Consider the following 26,777-nt stretch of genomic DNA (forward strand, 5'->3'; position numbering starts at 1 on the left):
TAATACTTTATGATAAATCAATGCTTCTGAAACCCTGTTTTATTTCTTAATAAGGCCCATGTTTGCTTCAGTCTGCCACTAGATTTTGTTTAACGAGGCTCTCCACAAAACTTTTTTCATTCCCCAAGATCACAACTTAGCAGTCCTTCCAGATGATTGTCAGCCAAATTTTAAAACCATATGTTGAGATTTCCCTTTTAGTTCAGGTAAGAGCAGTTAGGACACTGCATGCAGGAAACTGCAGGTGGAAAAGAGAAACATGGATTCTCGAGTGGGGAGGAAAAAAATAGAGATTCAGTAGCTAAGCAAAAAAGGGATGGTAAAAAAATCAAATATTGCAAACATATCAAGGTCGGTTCTGTGAAAATTACACAAATGGTTTTTTTCATATCACATGAGGGGAATTTAAGAAAAAAGTGCTAAATTAGAATCAGCAGAGTCACAATCTAACTGGTGATGTGCCATTAGCTGTGTGACCATAGTAAGTCTTTATAATCCTCAAATTTCCTCACTGATGGAATAAGTGCTATTTAACCCCTGGCTTACTAGGTGAGTGTGAAAGATCTGTACAGAGTTCCATAGAAACATTTGCAAATTACATTTGCAAAAAGAGAACTATTTAGCCCTTCAGAACTTGGAAAATAAAGAATGCTCCAAAACCCATAGGAAACAAGTTCAAACAGATGTGTGTGTATGTGTGTCTGTGTTACATCTCACAGTCCTTGTTATCTTTGGCCTGTACTGTAGATCCATTCATTCACTTACTCACTCATTCAACAAAAATTGACTGTGTACCTCCTTCCCACCTAGCACTGATCCGGGCATTGGAGAGAGAGTAAGCAACAAAGATAAATGTCATGATTCTTACAATAGGGTGACAGGCACAATACTAACTAGACAAAGTGGTAATAGCATCTTTGAGGAAAAATGAAGAAGGATAAAAGGCTAGACAGTGATGGCATGGGGGTGGGGTCTAATTTAGATTACAGAGCCAGGAGTTCTTTCCAGAAAAATGATATGGTAAGCAAGGAATGTGGTTCCATTTTCTCTTCCTCATTGCATTTTAGAAAGTAGTTGGTAGTCAATGAGTGTTCATTAAGTATCATTAAGGATATTGGGATCCCATCTGTAAATATATGTGTTTGTGTACAGTCTGTTTGGGAGTCAATCACTTTCACTGTGTATATTTTAAGGACAACTTGATTCTCCATCTTTTCAAAGCAAAGGAAGATGGTATTTCTTAGCGGTATTTTCCAATAACCGGCCCCAAAATATTAGCTGAGGAAAACCCCTTGGAAGCCAACACAACAGCACCACTGCCTCGGAAAATTTTCATCATGATCTCACGTTAAAAGATGAAGTGGAGGCCTTGAAAGTTGACTTGAGTGGCCTCAAGACACAATACAAGAATTAGAACCTGGACTTTCTAATTCCTTTCACCTCTATCACATAACTTTAAATTTTGCCAAAAATTAAAAGGAGAACAATTCAGGGCCAGGGAGTTGAATGGGCATTAAAACACCAGTACAGGACAATCTGTTTGCCACAGAAAAGGCCTTTTATGAAATGCCAATCTCCACATGAGTCCAACACAGTGCCAATGTGAATTTCATTGTCACTTTCCATTCTTCCTTGAAAACTCACATCTGAAAAAAGTTCTATACGTCCAATCAAAATCAAGTACATTTTCTGCCTCCTAATTTCTCCTTGAGGCTCCTGTCATTTGAGCAACTGGGAGTTCAAAGGGACATTTTACAGACACTGTTGACTCTAAAACCACTTTTATTTTTGGTCAGAATGAAGACTGCAAACTAACTTAAACAGGACTGTGTCCAATTCATCTTACTAAGTAGTTTTTAGGATCTTAATAAATACAAGAAAAAGAAAAAGATGATAACTAGATAAACACTAAAGATGATGGAGAGGGAGGAAGTCAAGCCATTCAACAGAAGGTGCTAAAACTCCTGTCAATAGTGTTTTCTGGACTTAAACTAGGATAACATTCATGCTTGAATCTGTCCTAGAGGAGAGGCCTTGCTATAAGTATGTGAGTGAGTATTAACTGAGAAGTATGGTGAGGGACAGGAAAAAGGGCAGCTAAAAGCATTTTCCCCCTTCTAGAGCCTAGGAGGCTACATCACATCCAAAGCACAACCAGTACCCAGTGATTAATAGACTCATAAAATAGCATAGATGAGAACGATCAGTTTGGAACACCTAGTCCACCCCACTCCCACCCCGACCCAGACCAGCTTGGGCCGAACATCGGTGTTCCCTGCACTGTGTTCTCTATTACTCTCCTGATAGAGATCAGCTTACACTGGTATGTGGCAGGGCAGCTAGCGGGCTCGTAGGTGTGCATAACACTGAACGCCTGAGCTCTCATCCTGAAGTCACCCCCTGAGGCCAGCTGTCTTCTCCATCCCTCTGTCCTCTATACTGACCTCTGCTCCATCACAGCCACTGGGCCTCCATGTGAAGCATACGTGGGATACACGAAAGTACCATGCAGTCTTTCCCAGGTCCCTGGAGATATCTAGCAAACCACACACACACACACACACACACACACACACACACACACACACACACAACCTTCTTCTCACCATGCCACCGCTCCATCCTCTCCCCCCGCCCCCATTCTCATCAGCCACCAAGTATAAACAAAAAAGCTATGGTCCTTTACCCACAGCCTCCTCTGGAGTCCAGTAACCTGAGGAGTCACACACACGCCGGGAGGAAGCTGTGTGCACATACTGACGGAATGTCCCGTCTTCAGTGCAGGCACCACACACGCTGCCTGGGACCCTGGGAAGATGAAGGGGGAGGGGAGACAAGGAGAAGTAATCAGGTGAACTGGGATCACAGCATTCGAAATTCGGAAGGCCTCTGGGAGTGTGGGGGTGGGGGGTGCGCACAAGGCAATGGGTACTGAGGCCCCAGGGGGTAACTGGGAACACAACTATTTCTCAACTCATTTCCTTCTGGGGTAGACCTCATCTTTTAAAAATTCATAGTGACATGAAATTCTCAAGGTTATGAAGCAGAAGAATTTAACTAAGTCATAATGGAGGCCTGTGGAGATGAAAGTGGACAGCTTCTGTCCTAGGAACGTTCAACCTCAAATAATTAAGATCTGAATCTTACAGCATAAGACTCCTAACTAGGCTAACTTTCAATAAGTCATCCAAGACCTCTTACCTTCCACCAACTAAAGCAGACAACAATTTTCAGAGTAAACTCATTAAATATATGTGGCTCTATGTTTCAAACTCCCTACTTTACATATAAAATAAAAGTCACATGAAATGCGATGCCCCTTGGCTCTCCATCGCCTATGTGAATACCTCCAAATGTCTTACCATGATCCAACGTTCTTCACAAGCTAACTCCAGCCTTACTTACTTTCGTTCCTTTATGAACTTATGTTCCCAGCACGATGAACTATGCACCCGCTGCAACTTCTGGCTCCTGTCTCAGGACAGGACGTTCCCATTCTCTCCTTTGCCTATGAGCAGGCTCACACCAAACTCCATTCTCTCTATGCCCAGCAGTTAGCATAGGGCCTGGCCTCAGCAGTCTGTCCGTAAGAGCTTGTTTTATGAGCATCGCTGAGACTATTAGTGGGCTTTATGAGGAGCTCTTCAATAGCCAAAGGACAAGGGAAGGGCACTTGATGAGGCCCGTCTCTGACACTTAGAATCTTTTTAGAAGCCCAAATTGTTAATCTGAAAATGGAGGCATTAAATCAAGGTCCCTCCCAGGTAGAGAAAGAAAACGAATATCATGTAATAGACAAGAAAATTAATGTAACTGTTAAATAGAGGTAATAATTATGTGATTGGCTCCCCTTTTTTTTCCCAGCTCCCATTTTTAAGCACCTTATATACCTGGCATTGTGCCACCAGGAGCTTTTCATAAATCATTTCTAATCCCTACAAGAACTCTGTGTTTACAAATGAGGACACTCAGGCTCAGAGAGATTAAGTCAACTGCCTAAGGTCACAGCAAGTTCCTTAATTCCTTTCAGCAAGTTCCCCCAAACCAGCAAGTGTCCAGGACTTTGGCAATGAAAAGGTGCAGTTAACTCCAACCTCTGACTCCGGTCGGCTCCCACTTCTAGTGTGGACACAACTCCAAACCACATTTCCTTGATGTACTTGGCCTCCCCAGGGCCGCTGCCGAGTGCGTGGTTGGGCTCCTCTCTGACCTAAGAATTCCAAATACCTACTGGGGAGGAGTAAACACAACTCCGAGCGTGACACAAATGGCTGGGTGTGTGACGTGAGTCTCCCCAACACGCGTGTTGGGAGGCCTCCACGCTGTGGCCCACCTAGCTGAGAGAAGGAAGCAAATTATAGCCTTTTCTGCCAACAGGCTCGCAGCATGCCAGTACTGATGTCTGCTCTATCGCAACGTTTGTACCAGAGGGAGAATGGAGAGATTAAATTGTTTACATGTGTTCCATAAACTGATATAGAACTCCAGTCCGCACATGGCCACAGAGGACTTACGGTTCAGCCAGTCTGACCAAAGCAGCACAGGGTCACACTCGCAGGAAGGGTGTTCTCAAACACCACATTTGTTGACTCACAGATGGGGCCCATGAAAGCCCGGGTGCTGACACCACGCCCTGAGCGTGCATCAAGGTCCTGAGGACAGGTCCCAAGATCCAGAAGGCTGGGAAGGCCACTGGGAAAAACGGACTCACCTGCTCCCTCTCATCCCTGTCTCTCCTGCCTTTTCTCCCAGGCTTTAAGCAAGGATGGAGTGTATGGAAACAGCTCCAGGGATGTCAAGACCCATAGCTGGGGCCGGACGCCCAGTGGGGAAGCTCTGAGTAGAAGAGGGGCTATCATCTACCTGCTAAACGGGAAAGCTCTTGATTCATAGAAATCATCTCTTCCAGGTTTCCCATCTGCAGTTTGGGCAGAGGCCGCATTTCACCACCTCCGCTCGGTTGTGGGGTATGGGGTGGGCCACCAGGTGCGTCTCTGGGCCTAGGGTCTCTCACTCATGTGGCCGGAGTCGTGCTCGCTGCAAGGACTGAGGAAGACGACTGCAGGTACAATACTTAGTGCGAGGCTTCACACAAAGACGGACCACAGAGACCAGAGCCCCTGCAGGTATTTAAAAGATGGTGGCAGAGCTTGGAAGTGGAGAGCCCACACAGGCCAAGGATGGAGTTCTGGCCCCTTCCAGAGAAACCACATTGCCCCTGCCTCCCACCAGCGGTCACAGGCGATCCTTTTCCTACCTTCTCGCCTTTTTTTACACCTTCCCCGGTATTCATTTAGACAGGTATGCAGAGGATAAATAACTACTTTCAGATATAATGATTCTTTTCAAAAACACATGTATCACATGTCTGTTGTACAGGCCAAGGGACAAAGACACAAAAAACAGTCCTGCCCCCAGGGAGTAGCAGTGAAATGGGGCAAACGGGAGAGCACACAGGTAACGACAGCTCAGTAAGACAGCAGCCATAAGTGGCACCAGGTACACCAGGAAGCAGAGAAGGTATTAGAAACACCACAGAAGCTGGGTAAGTCCCTTACACAGCTGATAGCAGTGGATAACCTCCCAGGGCTGTCTGAACAGAGCACACTTCCTTCCCCCAAATACCACTGTGCAGGCAGCAAAGCTCGTTCCACCCTCCCACCAGGGAGGAATGGCTGACCGGGACAGGTAGCAAACTCCACCTCAGCTCTGTCAGCTCCTCTTTATCCCATTTGTCAACCTCTTCACGGCTCTGGGAGCCTGTCGGGTATGACACTCTGAAGGGGACACGTGACAGGCCCCTCGCCAAGGAGTGAGCACGCGTGAGGAGCCATGGGCTTATGTGACAGCCCCGAGCTCTCCTGAGGAGACGGAGGGGTGCCCCAAGCAGTGGTACGCATGTTTACAGACCCACCCCGGGTCTCCGCTCACATTACACCCTTCCCCCTGCACATAAGAAATGTCAGAGACCACAGAGCAGCTCATGGCAAGCGCCTCTCTCACCTGTCATGCACAACCCCACTAATTGGAGGAAGCCAGTGGATGGTAAGGGACGTGCGGGTCTGCCCGACGACCATGGGTGGGATGGGAATGGGCGTGGGCTTCTGGCTTTGACTCCACTGCTGATACACGAGGTCCAAATAGCAATGCATCCGGGCCACCTGGTTAGGGGTGAAGCTGTCGGTACAGTCATCGTCTGTGCAGACCAAAACAAAACAAAACAAAGGAAGAGGAGAGTGAAAAAGTTTTGACCTCCAAAGACCACCAAGGCAGGGGCAAATTCTGCCTTGCTCACACCCTGAGTCACGTAACACAAAGCCTCACACTTACTGGGTTCCACAGAGACTTGTCAGATGAACAAATGTACGCTGTTCCAGAGAGTATGTAAGCCACAGGTGGAAAGGAGAAGGCAGAGAAGAGCGCTGCCTATCCCTCAGCACCTTGCTATTAGGCTGAGCCAGGGTCAGACTCAAGCCAGGGGTACAAGATTGTTCTGAGCAGACCGTTACTTATTCAGGAAACCACAAGATGGCAGTGTTTCAGCATATGGCCTTGTTACTCATGAACCTCGCCTGAGCTGTGGACACCTGCTTTATGCCCAGTGGCTCTGCCAAGGTGAGGGAGGATTCAGTGGAGAGGTTCAAGGGAAGAGAGTGCCAAAATGTCAAGGATGCAGCAGGACTGGGGACCGTGGTCCCTACCTTCTTCTTGGAGCCTGCAACATCTCCCTGTTAACATGGTTTTCATAGGGCTGGAAAGGAGTTATTTTAGTTTCAGAGCATTTTTAAAAAATATTTACTTTTTTTTTGGGAGAGTGGAAGCAGGGGAGGGTCAGAGTGAAGGGTACAGAGGCTCTGAAGCAGGTTCTGTGCTGACAGCCTGAGGCTCAAATTCACGAACTGCAAGATCATGACCAGAGCCGAAGTCGGTGGCTCAGCTGACTGAGCCACCCAGGCGCACCTCAAAGCTTTTTTTAATGAAGGCACAGCAGTCAAACACCGCTCCCCCCTGTCTCTGAGATGTTTTCTCAGCCCACTTCAAGGTGGTGATAAACAGCTCTGCCCTCTGCACCCCCACTGTCTGGTCTCCTGTGGCAAGGGCCACTGTGTCCTCGTTGGGGGAGGTAGGGCTGCTGGTCGTTATGCATTCAGTGCACCTTAACTACATCCCAAAATAATACTTGGATGGAAATATATAGGTGACCAGGTCACCACTCTTTTCTTCCCTTCTTCCCTTCAAAGGCATGACCAAGTCCTTGTAGTTTATCTCTTTTTTTTCTTTTGGAGGGGGGTGGATAGTCCTAGAATTTGGCCCCTTCACCTTACAGAAAAATCATCCCATTCCTTCTCCCTAGAATAAGTCATCAAATCATATCAGTCCATACTTTTAGGGATATATTTGAGTCCGTCATTAAGAGACTATGATAATATCGTACTACTTTTTGCCAGAAATGAGGAAGATGAAACAAGACAAGGAAGAGACATGATCCAGGATAACAAGACCAGATATTAGGGTTGTTCCCAGGGCCAGGAAAGTAGTACCATTTTTTAATGAGACAGCATCTTTATTTTTTTGGTAGGCAAGCTAAGAATCAGCCCTTGGCTCATGTTGGAAGAAGCAAATCAGATACTTTAAAAAAGAACAAAATGAAAAGGAATTCTAAGCTTCAGCTTAAAATTAACCAAGTCCATCTTCTTGACTAACTTCAAAAACAGCACAGAGCCACCTGACCCAGAAACCTCTTTCCCCATCACTGTTAGAGTCTCCTTCAGAGTGGATGCCTAAGAACGTGGGCAAGACCAAGAACAACCATGTTCTAGAGGTCAAAGGAATCTCAAGAGAGCTTTGGATTTTGCCTCCTTTTTAAACTCTCCACGATAAAGGTGTGTTTTTCTTTTGACCTCTAGCAGAGGAGAATCCAGCCCATTAGAACCCATCTCATCTCCATATTTCTTTAAGTTCTTCAAAGACACATTAAAAAGAATATGACATGATAAATACACTTCAGCCCTCTGGCATGAGTGACTGCCTCATGGGCCTCTCCATCCTGGCCACAAAAGGCCCCCATGTAATCTAAATAACAAATATACACATTGAAACTGTCATGATACCTGTATAGCTCATGTAGTTGCTGAATGGAGCCCCCGGGAAGTGGGTGAAGCCACAGGTGTCATTGATAGGCTCTGGTTCCTGGCACAGCTTACTCTTGGGAGTAGGGGCAGTGTCAGCACAGAGGTCTCCTGTATCCATGGATGGCACTGTTTCCCTACAGGGGTCATCACAGGATTCCCTCTCACTGACCCCTTTGAAGACATGGTAGAGTCCGAGGACATGTCCCACCTCATGGATCATGATGTTGGTATGGCCGGGCATGCCATAATAGGCTGGGTTGAGGACAACGCCACCTGCAATAGAAGATTTGGAAAACATCTCTAAGCATGCCGTGAATAGTAGCCCTCTGATCCTTAATTACATCTGGTAAACTCCAGTGTTCAACTTCAGCCTCTAAGAGAATACTTTATAACTTTTAGCAGCATTCAATCCCCTGCTCTTCCCTTTGGTCACAAACACCATCTGAACTAATCAATAAACACGGCTTTAACCCCAACATAGATGAGTGCTCTACTAGAAGCCAGGGATAGCAATAAAGACAATACGACATGACAGAGAGCCAGGATTCTTAGCGCTGGCTGCACATTAATAGCACCTAGTGGCGTTAAAAAACACAGATGTCCAAGAGACCTAAATGTGAGGACTGAAATTATACAAATTCTAGAAGAGAGCACAGACAGTAATACCTCTGTTATTGGCCACAGCAACATTTTTCTAGGTATGTCTCCTGAGCAAGGGAAATAAATGCAAAAATAAACTATTGGGACTACATCATCAAAATTAAAAGCTTCTGCACAGCAATGGAAATAATCAACAAAACTAAACAGCAACCTACAGAATGGGAGAAGATATTTGCGAATTACATATCTGATAAAGGGTTAGTATACAAAATATATAAAGAACTTATATAATTCTACACCCAAAAATCAAAGAATCCAATTTAAACGTGGGCAAAAGAAATGGATGGACATTTCTCCAAAGAAGACATACAGATGGTCGACACACGAAAAGATGTACAACATCATTCATTATGAGGGAAATGCAGATCAAAACTACAATGAGATTTCACCTCACATCCATCAGAATGGCTAAAATAAAAAACATAAGAAACAGTAAGTGTTGGTGAGAATGTAGAGAAAAAGGAACCCTTTTACACTGTTGATGGGAATGCAAACTGGTGCAGTCACTTTGGAAAACAGCATGAAGTTTCCTCAAAAAGCTAAAAATAGAACTGTCCTATGATCCAGAAATTGCACTACTGCATATTTATCCCCAAAATAAAAAAATACTAATTGAAAGGGATAAATGTACCCTTATGTTTACTGCAGCATTATTTACCATAGTCAAATTATAGAAGCAGCCCAAGTATCCACTGATAGATAAATGGATAATGAAAAGGTGCTATATGATATACAATATTACTCATCCATAAAAAAAATCATTTGCAATGACATGAATGGAGCTAGAGAGTATAATGCTAAGTGAAATAGCTCAGTCAAGAAAAGGTAAATACTATGATTTCACTCATATGTGGAACTTAAGAAACAAAACAAATGAGCAAAGGACAAGAGAGAGAGGGAGAGAAGCCAAGAAATAGATAATTAACTATAGAGAACAAACTGATGGTTCCCAGAGGGGAGGTGGGTAGGAGGATGGGTTAAATAGTGATGGGAACTAAGAAGTGCACTTAGTGATGGGAACTAAGTGGTGGTGGTGATGAACACAAGGTAACATATAGTTGAATCACTATAACGTAAGTGTTGAATCACTATATTATATACCTGAAAGTAATACAACGGTGTATGATAACTCCACTGGAATTAAAACAAAATTTAAAAATCCATTACATTCTTGGTAGAAATGTAAATTGATACAGCAATTTTTATGGAAAAGAGAATGGACGTTCCCCAATATGTACTTTTTAATTATATTTTGAATTCATTTAAAAAAAATGCATATGTAGCAGCAGAACAAACAAACAAACAAAAAACACAGATGTCCAAATGCTAGCCCAGATGAAACGAATCCAAATATTCGAGGATGGGGATTTATGCCTCAGAATTGTTTGAAACTTCTCAGATCGAGAGCCATTGGTATGGGTGAAAGCACATTGGGTTTGGGGTCAGGGAATTCTGGTTCTGAATCCTGGCCTTCCACACACCAGCTCTGAGGACTTGAACAGCTATCTGAGCTTCTAGGACCTCAGCCGTGTCGTCTGTAACGTGGAGATGATGACACCTACTTCCTGGTTTTTGCAGGTTGGGTCTTCTAAAGCATTTAGCATGCTGGAGGAGTTTAGTAAATGACAGTCCTGTGTGCTGTTTCTGAATTCATGACCCACACTCATAAGGAGCCAATGACCACTGGGACAAAAGACAAGTCCAACTAAACTACCATGCAATTCAGAATGTCAGTGGCACTTTGGGAATATGTCCCACCTTCACCTCCCCCAAAACTCCCCGAGAACACCAGGGAGGTGTTTCAAAGAAGAGTTCACTGCATTCATCTGGGCTTGGACAGAAGCAGTGGTATCGCTGTACCTTTCCAAAAGTAAAGGCTAAATAAAGACCCCAAGTGCCCCAACTTGTATTACAGTGTCTAGCTTTCCAGTCCCAGATTCCCAATCCCCACTTTCCTTCCCTCCCCATGGTTGGAACCACTTGACCTTCCTCCTTTATCTCCCAAAATGGTCAGAATTAGGCCTCATCCTCATCTCTAGGACCTGAAACAGGGCCTTGTCAATAGCTCTGGACTAACCCTGTGGTGTGTTTCCAGGCTGCCCCTGCCCCTCTGTCTCAGATCTGACCCCCAATGCCAAGACTTACCTCGCCCATCCTACCTGAGCCCTACCTATATCAACGGTGCACTGAGGATAGCAGTTCCTCCAAAATAACAGCCCTGCTTTTCTTCTGGAAGATCGTATTCCAGGGACTGGCTCATTCCTGAATTCTATGTGATGCCCTAAAGACAGCCACATAAATGGTTTCATGGGCAGAATGGAATCGCAGGTATCTGGTGTCACACCCGGCGGCTCAATCTGCCCCTTCAGTGACTACCTTACTGCAAATGACAGTTTCTAAATCCAAGTTCTAGCTCCTCCCAGTCTATCAGACATGGTGACGTTAACCAAGGCATGCCCAGACTCATCCTGAAATACACGGTCTACTCTCACATCTAAAACAGAGCCAGACCTCGTCTCCCTTGTTTATCATTTCTATCACTTCCAGTAAAAGCTTTTATTCTCTACTATTAATCTTTTTCTCTTTTATAAAATTATTTTCTATTTCTTTCATTGGTGCATCATTATGTCAACATGAAGTTATTTGAAAACAGATCTATTCCAGTAACATCCAGAGTGCTCAGTATTTGCATAGAGCCAGCAAAATGCAGCATTTTCACATTCAAGATGCCAACTCCTTCATGTTTGCATCGACTGCAGTAGCAATCATCATCAAAGTTCAGACTTCAGCTCACAGCTCTTTTTCCTTTACATTTATTTATCTACTTTGGGAGAGAGAGAGCATGAGTGGGGTAGGGGCAGAGAGAGAATCCCAAGCAGGCTCCATGCTGTCAGCACAGAGACCCACGCAGGGCTCAATCCCATGAACTGTAAGATCATGACCTGAGCCGAGATCAGGAGTCAGACATGTAACCGACTGAGACGCCTGGGCACCCCTCTCAGCTCTTCATTCACGTCAGCGAGGGTGCTCATAAGAGCACAGCGTGGTTTATAAGTGCCATCACTCTCTTTACCTTCCTCCACCCACCCCCTTCTCCACCCCCAAAGCACACACTTAACCTATTTCCCTCCTCCTCCTTTATCTTCTTCTACCTCGAAGCAAGGTTTGGATTCAAAAACCAATCTGGGGACCCCTGGGTGGCTCAATCAGTTCAGCGTCCGACTTCAGCTCATGTCATGATCTCACCGTTCATGGATTCAAGCCCTGCATCAGGCTCTGGGCTGACAGCTCAAGGCCTGGAGCCTGCTTTGGATTCTGTGTCTCCCTCTCACAGAACTCTCACTCTGTCTCTTTCTCTCTCTCTCTCTCAAATAAATAAACATTAAAAAAAAAAAACAATCTGCCAGAAACAGGACTTCAAAAGTCTACAATTCACCTATAAAGTTGTGCTCTTCCTAAAACCTGTGGTATCTAATGGTTAGGTGTGCTTGAGAAAAATGCAACACACCACACCCACCAGATTTACTGGTGCCTATGAACTAAAGGTTCTGAAAAGCCCTGCAGCAATTTTGTTTAACCCTTTGCTTCCCAAACTTATTGGAACACAGGACCTGTTTGGGCTAGAATACCTTTTGACATAAGGAATACCAGATTCCTTAGGGGACAATTCATACAACACTACCAAACACATATGGTAGTGTGTCTACCCATACATATGGTCAGTCCATCTCAAGACCTCTTGGGATCTCCTCCAGTGGTAGAAGAAAGAGATTATAGCTGAACAGAAATAAGATTATAGGAAGAAGGGATGGCAAAGATAGGGAGGAGGGATGCCTGGGAGTGTGGTCCTGGGAACACTGGAGGAGGACATGAGGGTGGGTGTCTCATCATCCTCCAGAAGGTTCTGCCTCAACCCCAGATGAGATATTTCCCAATCTAGGAATATTCTCTTTAAACCAGCTTATTTACAAGGAGAGGGAGAGGCATAAAAATGCAAGTCCTTACCACCCTCAGCAAATCTCCTCCACCCCAATGACAGCTGGCAAGGGTTTTCCACCAGAGCACTCTTAATGCACATGAAGGAGAGTATAGACTTAACCAGGCAACACTTAAATTTTAATTAAAAATGTAAACCTTTTAGGGGCGCCTGGGTGGCTCAGTCGGTTAAGCGACCAACTTCGGCTCAGGTCATGATCTCGCGGTTCGTGGGTTCGAGCCCCGCGTCGGGCTCTGTGCTGACTGCCAGCTCAGAGCCTGGAGCCTGTTTCAGATTCTGTGTCTCCCTCTCTCTCTGACCCTCCCCTGCTCACGCTGTCTCTCTCTCTCTCTCTCTCTCAGAAATAAATAAAACATTAAAAAAAAAAGTAAACCTTTTAACGTGCTTATCATTGTAGTTTTTACTCCGGAAAGATGAGACTTTCACCCCCAAATCATTGTATGTAACAAACGGTAATGAGCTTAGCTACTCTGTGTGTGTTAGACAGAATGTTGTATATTCCAATTTAGAGGTAAGTGCTGTGTACACCAAAACACACTGAGGAAAAAACCCAAGATCCTCTTACAGTAATTATGCTCGCTAGAGCCTGAGGTTAGGAAATCATGCTGGACCAGAACTTAAGGAACTTGGAATGTGGTCCTGACCCTGACTAGCTCTATGATCTTGGTTCTGCTCTTCCACCTTTCCTGAGGTTACCTGAGAAATGAGAGGGCTAGCCAGGTTTATCACCTAGCGTCTCTCCTGTTGTCATCTTGTGTCTCTAGGAGCTAACATTCAGGACCGTTGGTCATCAGAAACACCACGTGAAGAAAAGTTTGTGTTATCACGAACCGTCACCCCCTTGGCCTAGTAACTTGTGTTCCGAGACTCCCGTCTCTCAGGAGCCTGAGGGCAAGGAGAAAGCTGGGCATGAGCAACCGCAGACATTCTACTTAGATCTGCTAGATCTTCAAGGGATCCAGGTTCACTGTCTGCTCACCCTCACGCCCTCTCCTTCCCATCCCATGTGCAGGGGGTCCCACATGGTTCTTCCAGTCACCTTTTATTCCAACTAAGACACACTCATGAAATTATTAAGGGAGTAGGCTTTAATCATACACACACTCATACACACAATGTGGGTAGGAGGGGAGAGACTGTAGTTTATTTCATGGTTTAGTTTATAAAAGTTCTTTCACATTTTGATAAAAACCACAGACACACACACACACACACACACACACACACTCACACACATATATTTACACCAAAGCCTGAGTGAGGCATAAAGACTTGCTGTCCAAAAATCTAAAAAGAAGAATAGGAGAACTTCTTTTCATTAAGAAGGAATGAAACCTGATTAATAATAAATAAAAACAGAGTCCCTTAAATGACAAGCCTTTCCTGCCCTCTCTTAGTTGGGTCTGACCAAGGAGAGTCTGAGGAGCAGTGAACTCCCACCTACTGAGGGAAATGTGTAATCCTTTTCCAGAAGCAACTGAATAGGAATAATAAAAAGATACTACCACGTGCTACTTTCCAGTTCTTATTTTAGATTAATATTCAAACAAAGCAGCATCAGTTTCTGATGGTCAGACCTGTGCCCCAAACTTTGCTGCCTTTCCATTACTAGCATGGGTCAGACTCTGAGTGGGTATAGGTGGGTCCTCACAGCACTTCTCAGAAGCCTCTCACACAAGATGGCCCCGGTAGTGGCGTGGGCTTCTTCTTTAGCTGTGGACCCTCACTGGAAATGTATTGATCCTTATCTTTGGGACTGTTCCTTAAAAGTTCTCAAGGCTACTTCCTGATCTGTTTCATGGTAATATGAGAGTTCTTAACTCAAAAGGTTGTAATGGAGATTAAAATAGTGATGTAGATAAATAAGCATTTAGCTTATTTTCTGAACAAAGCAACCCCAACTGTATATCAGACCATTTGTCAATATTACTATAATTAGATGCTGCAGCCTGGCCACACAGGCTTGCTTGCCCCCACCTTTTCTTGGCTTCCTCCTAACCATCTTCATTCATCAAGAAAATGGGAAGGCTGGTGCCTAACCACAAACAGAGCAGGCTTTTCAGAGTGAAACCCAGCACCGCTAGGCAAGGAAGACAAGCATCTCCATGCTAGGAGCTCTGATCTGCCCCTAGGTGGCTCACACTTTGTTCCCATGCTGTTCGGGTCCTGACACCCATGGGCACCCAGAAGCCATATGAGATTTGGACAGAGTTGTAAATAAACAAGTGCCCGTTCAATTCAGAGACAACACACTGACATTAAAAAATTTTTTGCAATGGCATGAAATTAGTCCAACAGTGATTGTGTATGGAAAGAAAATCTTACAGATTGGACTGTTTGTTTAATTCTTCATAGACCTTGCTGGGAGGTCAGATTTACCCAAGACTCCCTTTTTTACTATAATGCCAATAATCTATTCCTTACTACTTCTCTAGTTATAAAGAATATAATTATCATTTTTTATGGTCAAAACCACTGCTCATTTTTGTTTCTCCTTATCTGAGAGGGTAAAATTAAAATACAAATGAGGGATAAAATATGGTAGTATGATGGGGGAGATAGGGATTCCCTTCTCTACAACTGAATCCATTTGTGTTCTCAGCTTTTTAAAAAATTTGTTTAATGTTTGTTTATTTTTGAGACAGAGACAGACAGAGCATGAGTAGAGGGTAGAGGGGCAGAGAGAGAGAGGGAGTCACAGAATCCAAAGCAGGCTCCAGGCTCTGAGCTGTCAGCACAGAGCCCAACATGGGGCTTAAACTCACAAATCATGAGATCATGACCCAGCCGAAGCCGGATACTTAACTGACTGAACCACCTAGGTGCCCCTATGTTCTCAGCTTTTATTTGCTACATGGTAACAGGAAGTAGAAGAAAGACATGACAAGATATGTTTTCAATAATATCGTGGTTCCTCAATCTTTACTCTAAGACACTATCAGACTCTAACTTCATTTGCCTGCCTAACACCTGTTTTGAAAGGCTTTGTAGGAGATGATGATAAAACCCAGGAGTGTCTACTCAGGGGAAACTTCGAAGCGATAGCATGAATGGAGGCAACATTTTGGAAATACATTTTAGCCCAGCGGCTCCTGGTCCCTTACTCCATTGCCAATTCAGAAAGCCAGGCTCATCTACATTCAGCCATTACCTCATTAGGAGGTAAAAGATGGAGTAAAAAGAAAAAAAAAAAAAAAAAGAAGCTCTTTTCTGGCAGTGAGGTTTTCGAAGTCTATGCCATTTGGGCCCTGAGGAGATTCAGGGTTTAGCAAACAGGGTAGGTGAATGGAGGGGGTGATCCCTGCCTCACATTACCAATGCCATCACCATCATCTTAGCCCAGAAAAAATTCTTCTAAGCTAGAGGAGGAATAAAGAGATAAAAGGGAAATAAAGGGAATATACAGATGGTGGTGGGTGCAGATAAAGTGGACTGTATTCTGTATTTCAAGACCTAAACAAAAGGATTCAAAATAGGTGCATGTGATCTGACAGCAGGGGATCTTGCCTTATTCCAGTAATGGATTCCTGAGTAAGTGCCCTAGTTCTAGAGAAAAATTACTAAGAAGGAAGAGTGACAGAGAACCTTCTCAGAGATCCCCTGAAGGTGGGACCCTGTAATGGAAACAATGGGCACCTCATGTGACCAGCATCACCTGATTATCAAGGACAAAAATGCATCTCTTCCCCTATAACCTTGGCATTTGGAAGCCATCTCTAGAGTCAGACACAGCCCCAGGCAAAATACAAAACAAAACAAAAACAAAACCCAAAAACCTCAATTGACTAAGATTAAATGTCTACTCCCCACCTAAGTAGGGGCTCAAAATAGAAATTAAGTCCAATTATAGAAGAATAAGTAAAAGTTACATTTCTTGCATACCTGAATGTATATACTGAGACTTGAAGTCGATCCACGCCAGTACCACTAACTTGTACATAGAACATAATATGAACGGGGCTCCCTGGATGTAGCAACTGGTGGCCATGTGTGACACAGCTGTTACTTAATGGCTTGACGAGGGAGCACAAATACATTCTTAGAAGACCTTTCAGCCTTGATTATAAGAGACAAGCTGAAACAATGAGACAGGGTTGTTGTGTGGTCCAGGGACAGTGCAGGGGAAGAAAAAAAGAGACGTTGTTGATTAAAAGATGAAATCTCAGTAGTAGAGAGCCAAAGTCCCAAGGGGATGCTGCATTTCCAAGTTCCAACTGGCTTTTCTCGGCTTTAGTGCAAGACCGCCAGAGGGGCACATGGTAAAGAGAAGGATTCCCAAAGTTACTTCTATTCAAACAAGAAAAAAAAACAAAAAAACTGAGGCAGTTTGAGGAAGGGACATGAGTTGAAATGACTTTAAAACAGTTCTGTAAAATTTTTAGGGCTGAATATTATATGGCCATAAAACAAGGAAGTTGAGGGCTGGTCTGCAGGTGCTTACATAATTACTTCCAGTTACTGGCTGAAATACACTCCTCCAAGCACACTCTCCACAATGAAGGGACAAAGTTACCAAAGTATGTCTCGGGGTGCAGGGAGAAGCACTGTGGGGCAGGGCAAGCGAAGAAGTAGCAGTAGATTGACAGATAAAGGGAGAGAAAGAAATGGAGGTTAAAAAAAAAAAAAGAGGTCATGGGAGCTAGAAAAAGAAGCAAGCTTTTAACGAAACCAGCCCAGAATCCACCCATCTCTAAATCTTGTATTGGCTTCTTAGTTTTACAGCCTGTGATCTCATTAGAAGGAAGTCCTTGTTCTGGGCAAGACAGAACCAAGCCCGGGGCATCTGGATGGCTCAGTTAGGCGTCCAACTCTTGATTCTGGCTCAGGTCATGATCTCACAGTTTGTGATTTGAGGCCCATGTCAGGCTCTGTGCTATCAGCACAAAGCCTGCTTGGGATTCCCTCTCTCCCTCTCTCTCTCTCTCTGCCCCTCCCCTGCTTGTTGTCTATCTCTCTCTCTCAAAATAAACAAAAATAAACTTTAAAAAAAGACTGAACCAAGACAATGTGCAGAGGGTGAAGATTTTGCGGACTGATGTCATTTTCTGTCTTCTTCTAGGGTCTCTCAGCCACTCCTATTTTCAAGTGTCAAGTACTCAGGGGTCTCCAGTCATCCCCCCCCCACCCCACACAGGAGAAATGCCATCTGAGTCATAATAGCTGGCAGAGGTTATTACCGAGGCACTGGAGACAGTATGTTAGCCCTTTCCTTGCTTACGGATGATAGTAGTGTTACACACACACACACACACACACACACACACACACAAACACATACGAGACTTTTATGCGGAATGGGGAAGATATTTTTATAATTCATTTATTAATTTAGCATTTATTGAGCATCTGTTCTATGTCAGGCACTGCTCTGGAACACCAAGGGCTCAATAATTACCAGGACATGTTTTAAAAGAAGAGACCTTTCAAGTCATCACAGAAAAGATGACTGTTTACTCCACCTACTTATAAATGCACGAACCTACCTTTGGAGCACCTCAGTTTCAGGGCATGAAATTCACATCCTAGGGCAATTCTGTCCAAGTTTTCAATATCCAAGAGTGCTCCCTATGTTCAAAACCCCAAGGCACCCAGAATAACCCCATTTGCTGAATGTCGTCTTCTGATAATTAAATGATCTATAAAAGCAGCTAGAGAGTAATTCCTAGGCTCAGTCCCTGTCTTGTTCCCGTCATGTAGTCTGTCCCGTGAATGATTCTATAATCCCTCATGTTTACATGAGCTCTCCAGGTGATGGATCTCCCTATCTCCAGGGACAATCATCCTGATCTGGCATAGCGAAGGGAAGATTAGTGGACTGGGGACACAATGTGTTCCACTCCAGTCCAGCCGCGTAATGACTACTTGCACCAGAGCGCTCCTCGTTCTCTCCTGTAGCCTGTTCCACTGATCCTACTCTGGTGTCGGCATCGGCACCCCACAGAAACCATCTGGCTGACATTACCAAAGACCTCCCACGTGTCAAATCCATGGCTATTTATCAGCACCTGCCACCTCACTCACATTGTGCATGAATGTGTCCCACCTGATGTAACACTCTAATCTCAGTGTCCAATGGTTTGGTTGGGAGCCTGCTGAGGTTTGCCCTGGGGACTCCTATTTTCATTGGGGGAGAGATATCTCACCTCAGAGCAAGTTTCTTCTGGTTTCACCTTCTCCTGCCCCCTCCCCCCCACATCCATCAGTCCTCAGTTTTTGTCAGCATTATTTTTAAGAGAGAGAGACGGAGTGCAAGCAGGGAGTTGGGGTAGAGAAATAGAGGGAGACACAGACTCTGAAGCAGGCTCCAGGCTCTGAGTTGTCAGCACAGAGCTGGATGGACACAGGGCCCAAAGTCATGAACTGTGAGATCATGACCTGAGCCAAAGTCAGATGCTTAACCGACTGAGCCAGCCAGGCACCCTGGCATCACCTTGTGCTAGCTCTGGCTCTCTCCTCCAGTCCACTGGGGCCCCAGAGGAGCCAACACCTTTCCCGGGCACTAAAAATCTCCAGGTTGAAGGTGAGGTGGTAGACTGAGGGCACAATTGGAAAGGTTAACCACAGACACATGGTATTTGGAGCATCTACTACCCTTGCTGCTGCTCCTAATGGAGCTAACAGTTACTGAGGTTCTACTATTGTTCCATATTCTCTTCCTTGTGCTTATTATCCCCATTTATATGTAGGAAAATAAGACTCAGAGAAGTGACTTGCTCCAAATCCCATTTGTTCTTATCAAAGGGAAGTCATAGCCCATTCTATTATTCAAAGACTTTTTTTTTCTACATTAGCTGAAGACCCAATATGATTAAACCCCCATTAGGGCCAGGTTCAAGTTCCCTCCCACTCAGTTCTTGGGTCCCCAGGACCCTGGATACTGGGCATATTGCTATTGCTCTGATCAGGATCTCAGAGTATTCTTTGTCCATACAGACATTGCCTACAACAATTAGACGATTGGGCCAGAAAACTCTTAAGTGTCTAGCTTCTGGGTCAGAGAGTGGCAGATTCTCCTCTGTAACCTGGCCAAACTGACTTGTACTGACTTCATCTCTCTGCAGCAGTTGCCATTTGTGGGCCACATGGGATTTTCCCAAAGCTCTCTCTCCTTAGGTATCTGGTATACCCCTGAATCCAGCAACCCCTCTTGCTTCTGTGAAAGTCCCTTCATAGTCGGACTGCAGAGAACCCAAACTCAACATATCTAAACTAAACCAGCTCCCCATTTGCTTCTTCTTTTCCTGTATTTTCTATCTTGGCACCACTCTCTACTCAGTCAATCGGATAGAATTCCTTTTTTGCCCATCTATTTATGTTAACAAATTTCTCAGCACTGGGAGCAATGAAAGAAAACAAAAGGCAATATATAACTGGTGCTGAATCTTGCTACACTGTAGCAATAATTACTATTCATCCACAGACACAAGAACTAATTTGAGGAAGAAAAGCCACACTTACCTCATTAAAATATGAATTTCTCATTTTGTTTGCTAGTTATTTATCAACATTTTAAAATAGTGTTTTGATCAATTTTTGACAAGTAATCATTTCAAAAGATAATTCATTGAGAAGAAATCTTTTAAGTTTATCACTTATGATCAGTACCATGTTAATATCCTGTTTGTGATATTCCACTACAGTTTTGCTGCTGTTACAACCAGAGAAAAATAGGTAAAGGGTACGTAGAATCTTTTTGTACTATATTTTAGAACATATGTGGATATGCAATTATATCAAAATAAAAATTTTAGGGGCACCTGGATGGCTCAGTCAGTTAAGCATCTGACTTCAGCTCAGGTCATAATCTCACAGTCTGTGGGTTCGAGCCCCACGTCAGGCTCTGTGCTGACAGCTCAGAGCCTGGAGCCTGCTTCAGATTCTGTGTCTGCCTCTCTTTCTGCCCCTCTCCCATTCACTCTCTGTCTCTCTCTCAAAATAAAATAAAGACATAAAAAAAATTAAAAGAAAAAAAGAAACATTACAAAATAAAAATTTTAATTAAAAATTATCACAAAAGAGTTGCTTTATTTAAAATACGTTTTTGGTAGAGAAACAGGTAACAAATTAAAGACTTTTAAAAATATGTATATGCTACATTAGTATGAAGTTCTACAGGAGAAATGGAATGGAAACACAAATTCAAAGAGAAAAAAAATACAATGAATAACTTCCCAGTGATTAAAAAAAAAACGTGCATGACCATGAATTTGTGAATGACGGTGATTACCAAATCATTATGTAACCAAAGATTCATTTAGTAAAGTTACAATTTATTTTGAAATGTCAATAATTGAAAGTAATATGGTAATAATTATATTCTTTGCCACTATTTATTTTTTTTAATTAAAAAAATTTTAATGTTTATTTATTTTTGAGATGGAGCATGAGTGGGGTAGGAGCAGAGAGAGAGGGAGACACAAAATCTGAAGCAGGCTCCAGGCTCTGAGCTGTCAGCACAGGGCCCGATGCAGGGTTCAAACCCACAAACCATGAGATCGTGACCTGAGCTTCTGAAGTCAGAAGCTTAACTGACTGAGCCACCCAGGCGCCCCTCTTTGCCACTATTTAAACTTTTGATTATAGTTTTAGATGTTGCTCTTAGAATGAATGAAGGGGTATAGAGTTTCCCAAAAGTGTTTGAGGGGAGTAAAAGACAGCAGAAATAAGTTTGGAAGGCACAGCCTCACCACCCCAAATATACTCCTCTCCTAAGTATGCCCTGGTTTTTAACAGCCTGAACCTTGACACCTCTCAGCTCCTTTACCCTGGAATGTGGTCTCACTGTCTGCTAAGCCAACTACTGCTTATCTTTCAACTGTCCTCTCAAGCCTCAGCCCCTCTGGGAACAATTCCCTGATGCTTTGAGCACAGGTAGGCACTTTCTCTTCCTGACCTCATGTGCAGCACGACTACATTGTAGTGAAAAGTGTATATTTGCATGTCTGCCTCACAGGTACGCAATGCAAATCTTTAGGGTGAACTCGTTTTATTGTTTTATCTCTAGTATTACCACAAACAGATTCAACAGCTTTTCTTTGAATGAATGATTATGAGTTATGGTATTGACAGCTTACCAAAAAGCCTGGTTTACCATAAATTTAAGTCTCCTGCCTTTGAAGATATATTTTCAGTTCAAGTGCTGTGTACTAAGGCTAAAGATGTCGAAACTACTGAATGTTAGAGCTCAACGGGATCTCATTCATGCATTTGCTTATTAAAGAATCCTACCCTGCATTACCATAGTATTAAATGCACAAAATCATGCTAAAAGTCAGAAATGGTGTGGATGGAAAAGCACAACCATGGATTACATCAGTCTTTCTGCGTACTGACTTAAGGTGTTGGTAGTCAGAATCTGGATTCAGTCTTCAAAACTCTTAGGCTAGAGTACTTATCTGCTGACTTTCAAAATGCAGGGTTTTTGAATGTTGACACAAACAGATAATCTGGAGTCTTGAAAAGACTCTATTTGGAAAATCCTAATGTCTTCCTCTATCATGATGCTAGCTGTCTGTCCTGCTCTACACCTGAGTTATGTCACAGTTATGACTGAACCAGAAATAAATAGGAACACGAGCAATTTCATACTGAGCCAGAACTTTTAGCTGTTCAGTCTTGTCTTCTACTTTTGAAAAGCATATTAAGGAATGTGTTATAGGAGAACAGTTATTCCCAAGAGGTTTAAGAATAAAATATAAATATATCTGGCTTCTTTTGCAATTCATTATGAGTCAGTGACTCATGAGATAATTTAAACTTTTCCTGATACCTTTTTTAAAAGGTAAGGTGTAATACCTTCACTCATTTATTCATTCTTGCCTTCATTCAGAGAAGCTTCACAGAACACCTATTAGATGGGGAGTACTCCACTTATACATAAAGCTCATAGTCTTTATTCAGATTTCACCAGTTGTTACAATCACTCGTGTGTGTGTGTGTGTGTGTGTGTGTGTGTGTGTGTGTTGCAGTTCTTTGCAATTTTATCAATTGTATACCTTTGTGTAACTACTGCCACATTCAAGATACTGAGCTGTTCCATCACCATTAAGAATCTCTCCTGCTGGGGCACCTGGGTGGCTTAGTCGGTTGGGCGTCCGACTTTCGCTTAGGTCATGATCTCGCGGTTCGTGGGTTCGAGCCCTGCGTCAGGCTCTGTGCTGACTGCCAGCTCGGAGCCTGGAGCCTGTTTCAGTCTGTGACTCCCTCTCTCTCTGACCCTCCCTTGCTCACGCTGTCTCTCTCTCCTAGAAATAAATAAAACATTAAAAAAAAAAAAAAAGAATCTCTCCTGCTCTCCTTCAGGTCACACCCATCCTGTATCCGTCACCCCATACCCCAATCCCAGCCCCTGGGACAAAGTAACTTGTTCTTTATTTCTATAATTTCCCCATTTTGAGACTACTACATAGAATTTTGAGAACACTACATAAATCATACAGCATGTAACTTGTGAGATTTTTTTTTTCATTCAGCATAATACCATTGAGATGCTTGTTGTATATATTCACACTTTGTTCCTTTTTTGGTTGTTTGTTTGTTTTTTAAATTTATTTCTGAGAGAGACAGACAGACAGACAGACAGAAAGACAGTGTGAGCAGGGGAGGGTCAGAGAGAGAGGGAGACACAGAATCGGAGACAGGCTCCAGGCTCTGAGCCGTCAGCACAGAGCCCGATGTAGGGCTCAAACCCACGAACCATGAGATCATGACCTGAGCAGAAGTTGGGATGCTTAACCAACTGAGCCATCCAGGCACCCCTTGTTTCTTTTTTTTTTAACGTTTTTATTTTATTTTTTGAAAGAGAAAGAGCATGAACAGCAGAGGGGCAGAGAGAGAGGGAAACACAGAATCTGAAGCAGGCTCCAGGCTCTGAGCTGTCAGCACAGAGCCCAATGCAGGGTTCTAACCCACAAATCGTGAGAACATGACCTGAGCCGAAGTCAGCTGCTTAACCAACTGAACCACCCAGGCGTCCCCACACTTTGTTCCTTTTTAGTGTTGGTTAGTATTCCATTGTGTGGATGTACCACACTTTGCTTAGGCAGTTAGCATGGAAGGACACCTTCGTCATTTCCAGTTCTTGGGCTCTTACAAATAAGCTGCTATGAAGACTGATGTACAGGGTTTTGAATGGACATATGTTTCAATTTATCAGGGATGAATGTCCAAGAGTCCAGCTGCTGGGTCATGGGGTAAGTATAGGTTTACTTTTTTTTTTAAGTAGTTTATTGTCAAGTTGGTTTCCATATAACACCCAGTGCTCATCCCCACAAGTGCCCTCCTCCATGCCCATCACCCCCATCCCCTTCCCCTCACCCCCATCACCCCTCGGTTTGTTCTCAGCATTCAAAAGTCTCTCATTATTTGCCTCCCTCCCTCTCCCCAACTATTTTTTCCCTTCTTCTCCCCCATGGTCCTCCGTTAAGTTCCTCCTAATCCTCCTATACGTGAAAATGTTTACTTTTATAAGAAATGACCAAAGTATTCTCCAGAGTCTTGTACCATTATACTCTCCCACCAGCAATGTATGAGAGATCTGGTTTCTCTGCACCCCCACCAACATTTAGTATTGTCACTCTTCTTTATTTTAGCTCTTCTAAAAAGTCTGTTATGATACTTCACTGTGGTTTTAATTTGCATTTCCCTAATGGCTAATGATTCTGAACATCTTTTCCTGTGTTTATTTGCTTTGGTAAAATGTCTGTTCATGTCTTTGCCCATTTTTTAAAATGTTTAATTATTTAAGAGAGAGAGAGAGAGAGCAGGAGAGGAACAGAGAGAAAGGGAATTCCAAGCAGTCCCCCCCACCCCCCGCTGTGAGCACAAAGCCTGACAGGGGCTCAATCCCACAAATCATGACATCATGACCTGAGCTGAAATCAAGAGTCAGACACTTAACTGACTGAGCTATCCTGAATGTCTTTGCCCATTTTCTGACTGGAATCTTTGTCTTACTAGTGAATTTTGAAATTCTTTATATATCCTAGATACAGATCCTTTATGAGATGCATGGTCTTCAAATATTGTCTCCAAGTCTGTCATTTCTTTGCTCCTCTTAACAGAGTGTTTCTCAGAGAAAATGTTTTTTAAGTTTTGATTAAGTCCAATTTATCAGTTTTTATTTTTATGGACCATGCTTTGAATGCATATATAAGCACTCTTCATCTAGCCCGGCCCTGAGTATTTTTCTCTTATGTTTTCTTTTAAAAGCTCTAAAGGTTTGCTTTTTATATTTAAATCTTTGACCTATGTTGAGTTAATTTATTTACAAGATGTGAGATTCATACTGAAATTCATTTTTTTTGCCTATGAATGTCCAATTGCTATAACAACATTTGCTGAAAATACCTATTGGCTATTAATGTCTGTAGCATATATAAAAATATTACCTCTTTCATTTCTCATAGTGTCAATATATTCTTTCTCATGTTTTACTTTTTGATCAGTTTTTCTAGGGGTTTATCAATCCTTTGCCCCTCCCCCTCTAAATTTAATGTTTTTCTAAGTAATGTTTACTTTCTTTTTATTTCTTCTCTTTTATATATTCTTTTTATTCGTTCTGTTTTCATTCTTTTTAATATAATATGTTATTCTTTGCTGGTTTCTTGAGATGGATAGCTTAGACTTTTCCTTTTCTAATATACAAAGCTACAGATTTCACTTTACTTACAGTTTCTTGCACATACCACAAGTTTTGATATGCCCTATTGTCATAATCATTTTATTTTATTTATTTTTCTCTTTTAAATTTTTTAACATTTACTTATTATTGAGAAACAGAGACAGAGCATGAAAGCGGAGGGGCAGAGAAAAGGGGAGACACAGAATCCAAAGCAGGCTCCAGGCTCTGAGCTGTCAGCACAGAGCCTGATGCGGGGCTCAAACCCACAAACTGCGAGATCATGACTGAGCTACCCAGGCGCCCCCATCATAATCATTTTAGAATATGTTCCTATTTCCTTTGCAATTTATTTCTTGAATCATGAGATAATCAGAAGTTTATTACATAGTTTCCAAATATTTGGAGATTTTCTGTTTTTTTTTTTTGTTATTGACTTCTAGCTTCTTTCCAATGATATGAGAGAGCAAAGACTTCGTGATGGCAATCCTTTGTAGTTTACTTTTGGCTCATAAATCTTGGTAAATTTTCCATGGCACATGAGAACAATGTATATTCTGCACTGTTTAAATACACTTTACTAATTTTAATAATTAAGTCTTATTAATCATTTTAAAAATATTCTAGACCTCTACTATTTATTTACCTATCTTATTATTTTCTGAGAAAATTGGTTTTTTTAAAATTTCTTAACATTTATTCATTTTTGAGAGAACACAAGCAGAGGAGTATCAGAGAGAGAGGGAGACACAGAACTCAAAGCAGGCTCCAGGCTCTCGGCTGTCAGCACATAGCCAGATGCAGGGCTCAAACCCACAAACTGAGATCATGATCCGAGCCGAAGTCGGACTCATAACCAACTGAGCCACTCAGGCGCCCGGAGAAAATTGTTTTTGAAGTACCAACTATGATCATGGATTTGTCTATTTTCTTTTTATTTTTTTCAAATTTTGCTTTACATATTTTAGGGCATATTATTGGAGGCCCTATAAATTTGTCACAGTTATATTTTCTAATTGAATTTATTTTTTCATCATTATAAAGTATTCTTATTTATCTCTGGTAATATGTACTACCTTAAAGTTTACTTTATCTGATATAAGAAAGCTATACTGACTTTCTTTGGACTAGTGTCTTCATTATATATATATTCTCATCCTTATGCTGTCAGTCGTTTTGTGTTCTCATAATTAAGATAAATATGGTACTTGTAAGAGGTACCATATGGTTGGGTTTTGTTTTCAATCTGACAATTTTTTACTTTAGAGTGGTATGTTTATGGGGGCCTAGAAGGCTCAGTCAGTTGAGTGTCCTACTCTTGATTTCAGCTCAGGTCATGATCTCATGATTGTGAGATCAAGTCCCACCT

At 42.8% G+C, this 26,777-nt stretch overlaps 1 protein-coding gene across 2 annotated transcripts in view; it reads right to left on the reverse strand.

The window, feature by feature from the left end:
• Window positions 1-26,777, reverse strand: part of PAPPA2 (pappalysin 2) — a 268,752-nt gene that overhangs the window by 138,160 nt on the left and 103,815 nt on the right. Inside the window, exons 4-6 of one of the 2 annotated variants that reach the window (XM_077763319.1) lie at window positions 8,112-8,405; window positions 6,004-6,196; window positions 2,687-2,808 (exon numbers count right to left, since the gene is read on the reverse strand). In XM_077763319.1, the coding sequence (XP_077619445.1) occupies window positions 2,687-2,808; window positions 6,004-6,196; window positions 8,112-8,405 (609 nt within the window). The remainder of the gene's footprint in view (window positions 1-2,686; window positions 2,809-6,003; window positions 6,197-8,111; window positions 8,406-26,777) is intronic. The other variant, XM_077763320.1, reaches the window with a different exon arrangement.

The sequence above is a fragment of the Crocuta crocuta genome, unplaced genomic scaffold (assembly GCF_008692635.1).
Source record: "Crocuta crocuta isolate KB4526 unplaced genomic scaffold, BGI_CrCroc_1.0 scaffold3, whole genome shotgun sequence".
Lineage (NCBI taxonomy): Eukaryota > Metazoa > Chordata > Mammalia > Carnivora > Hyaenidae > Crocuta > Crocuta crocuta.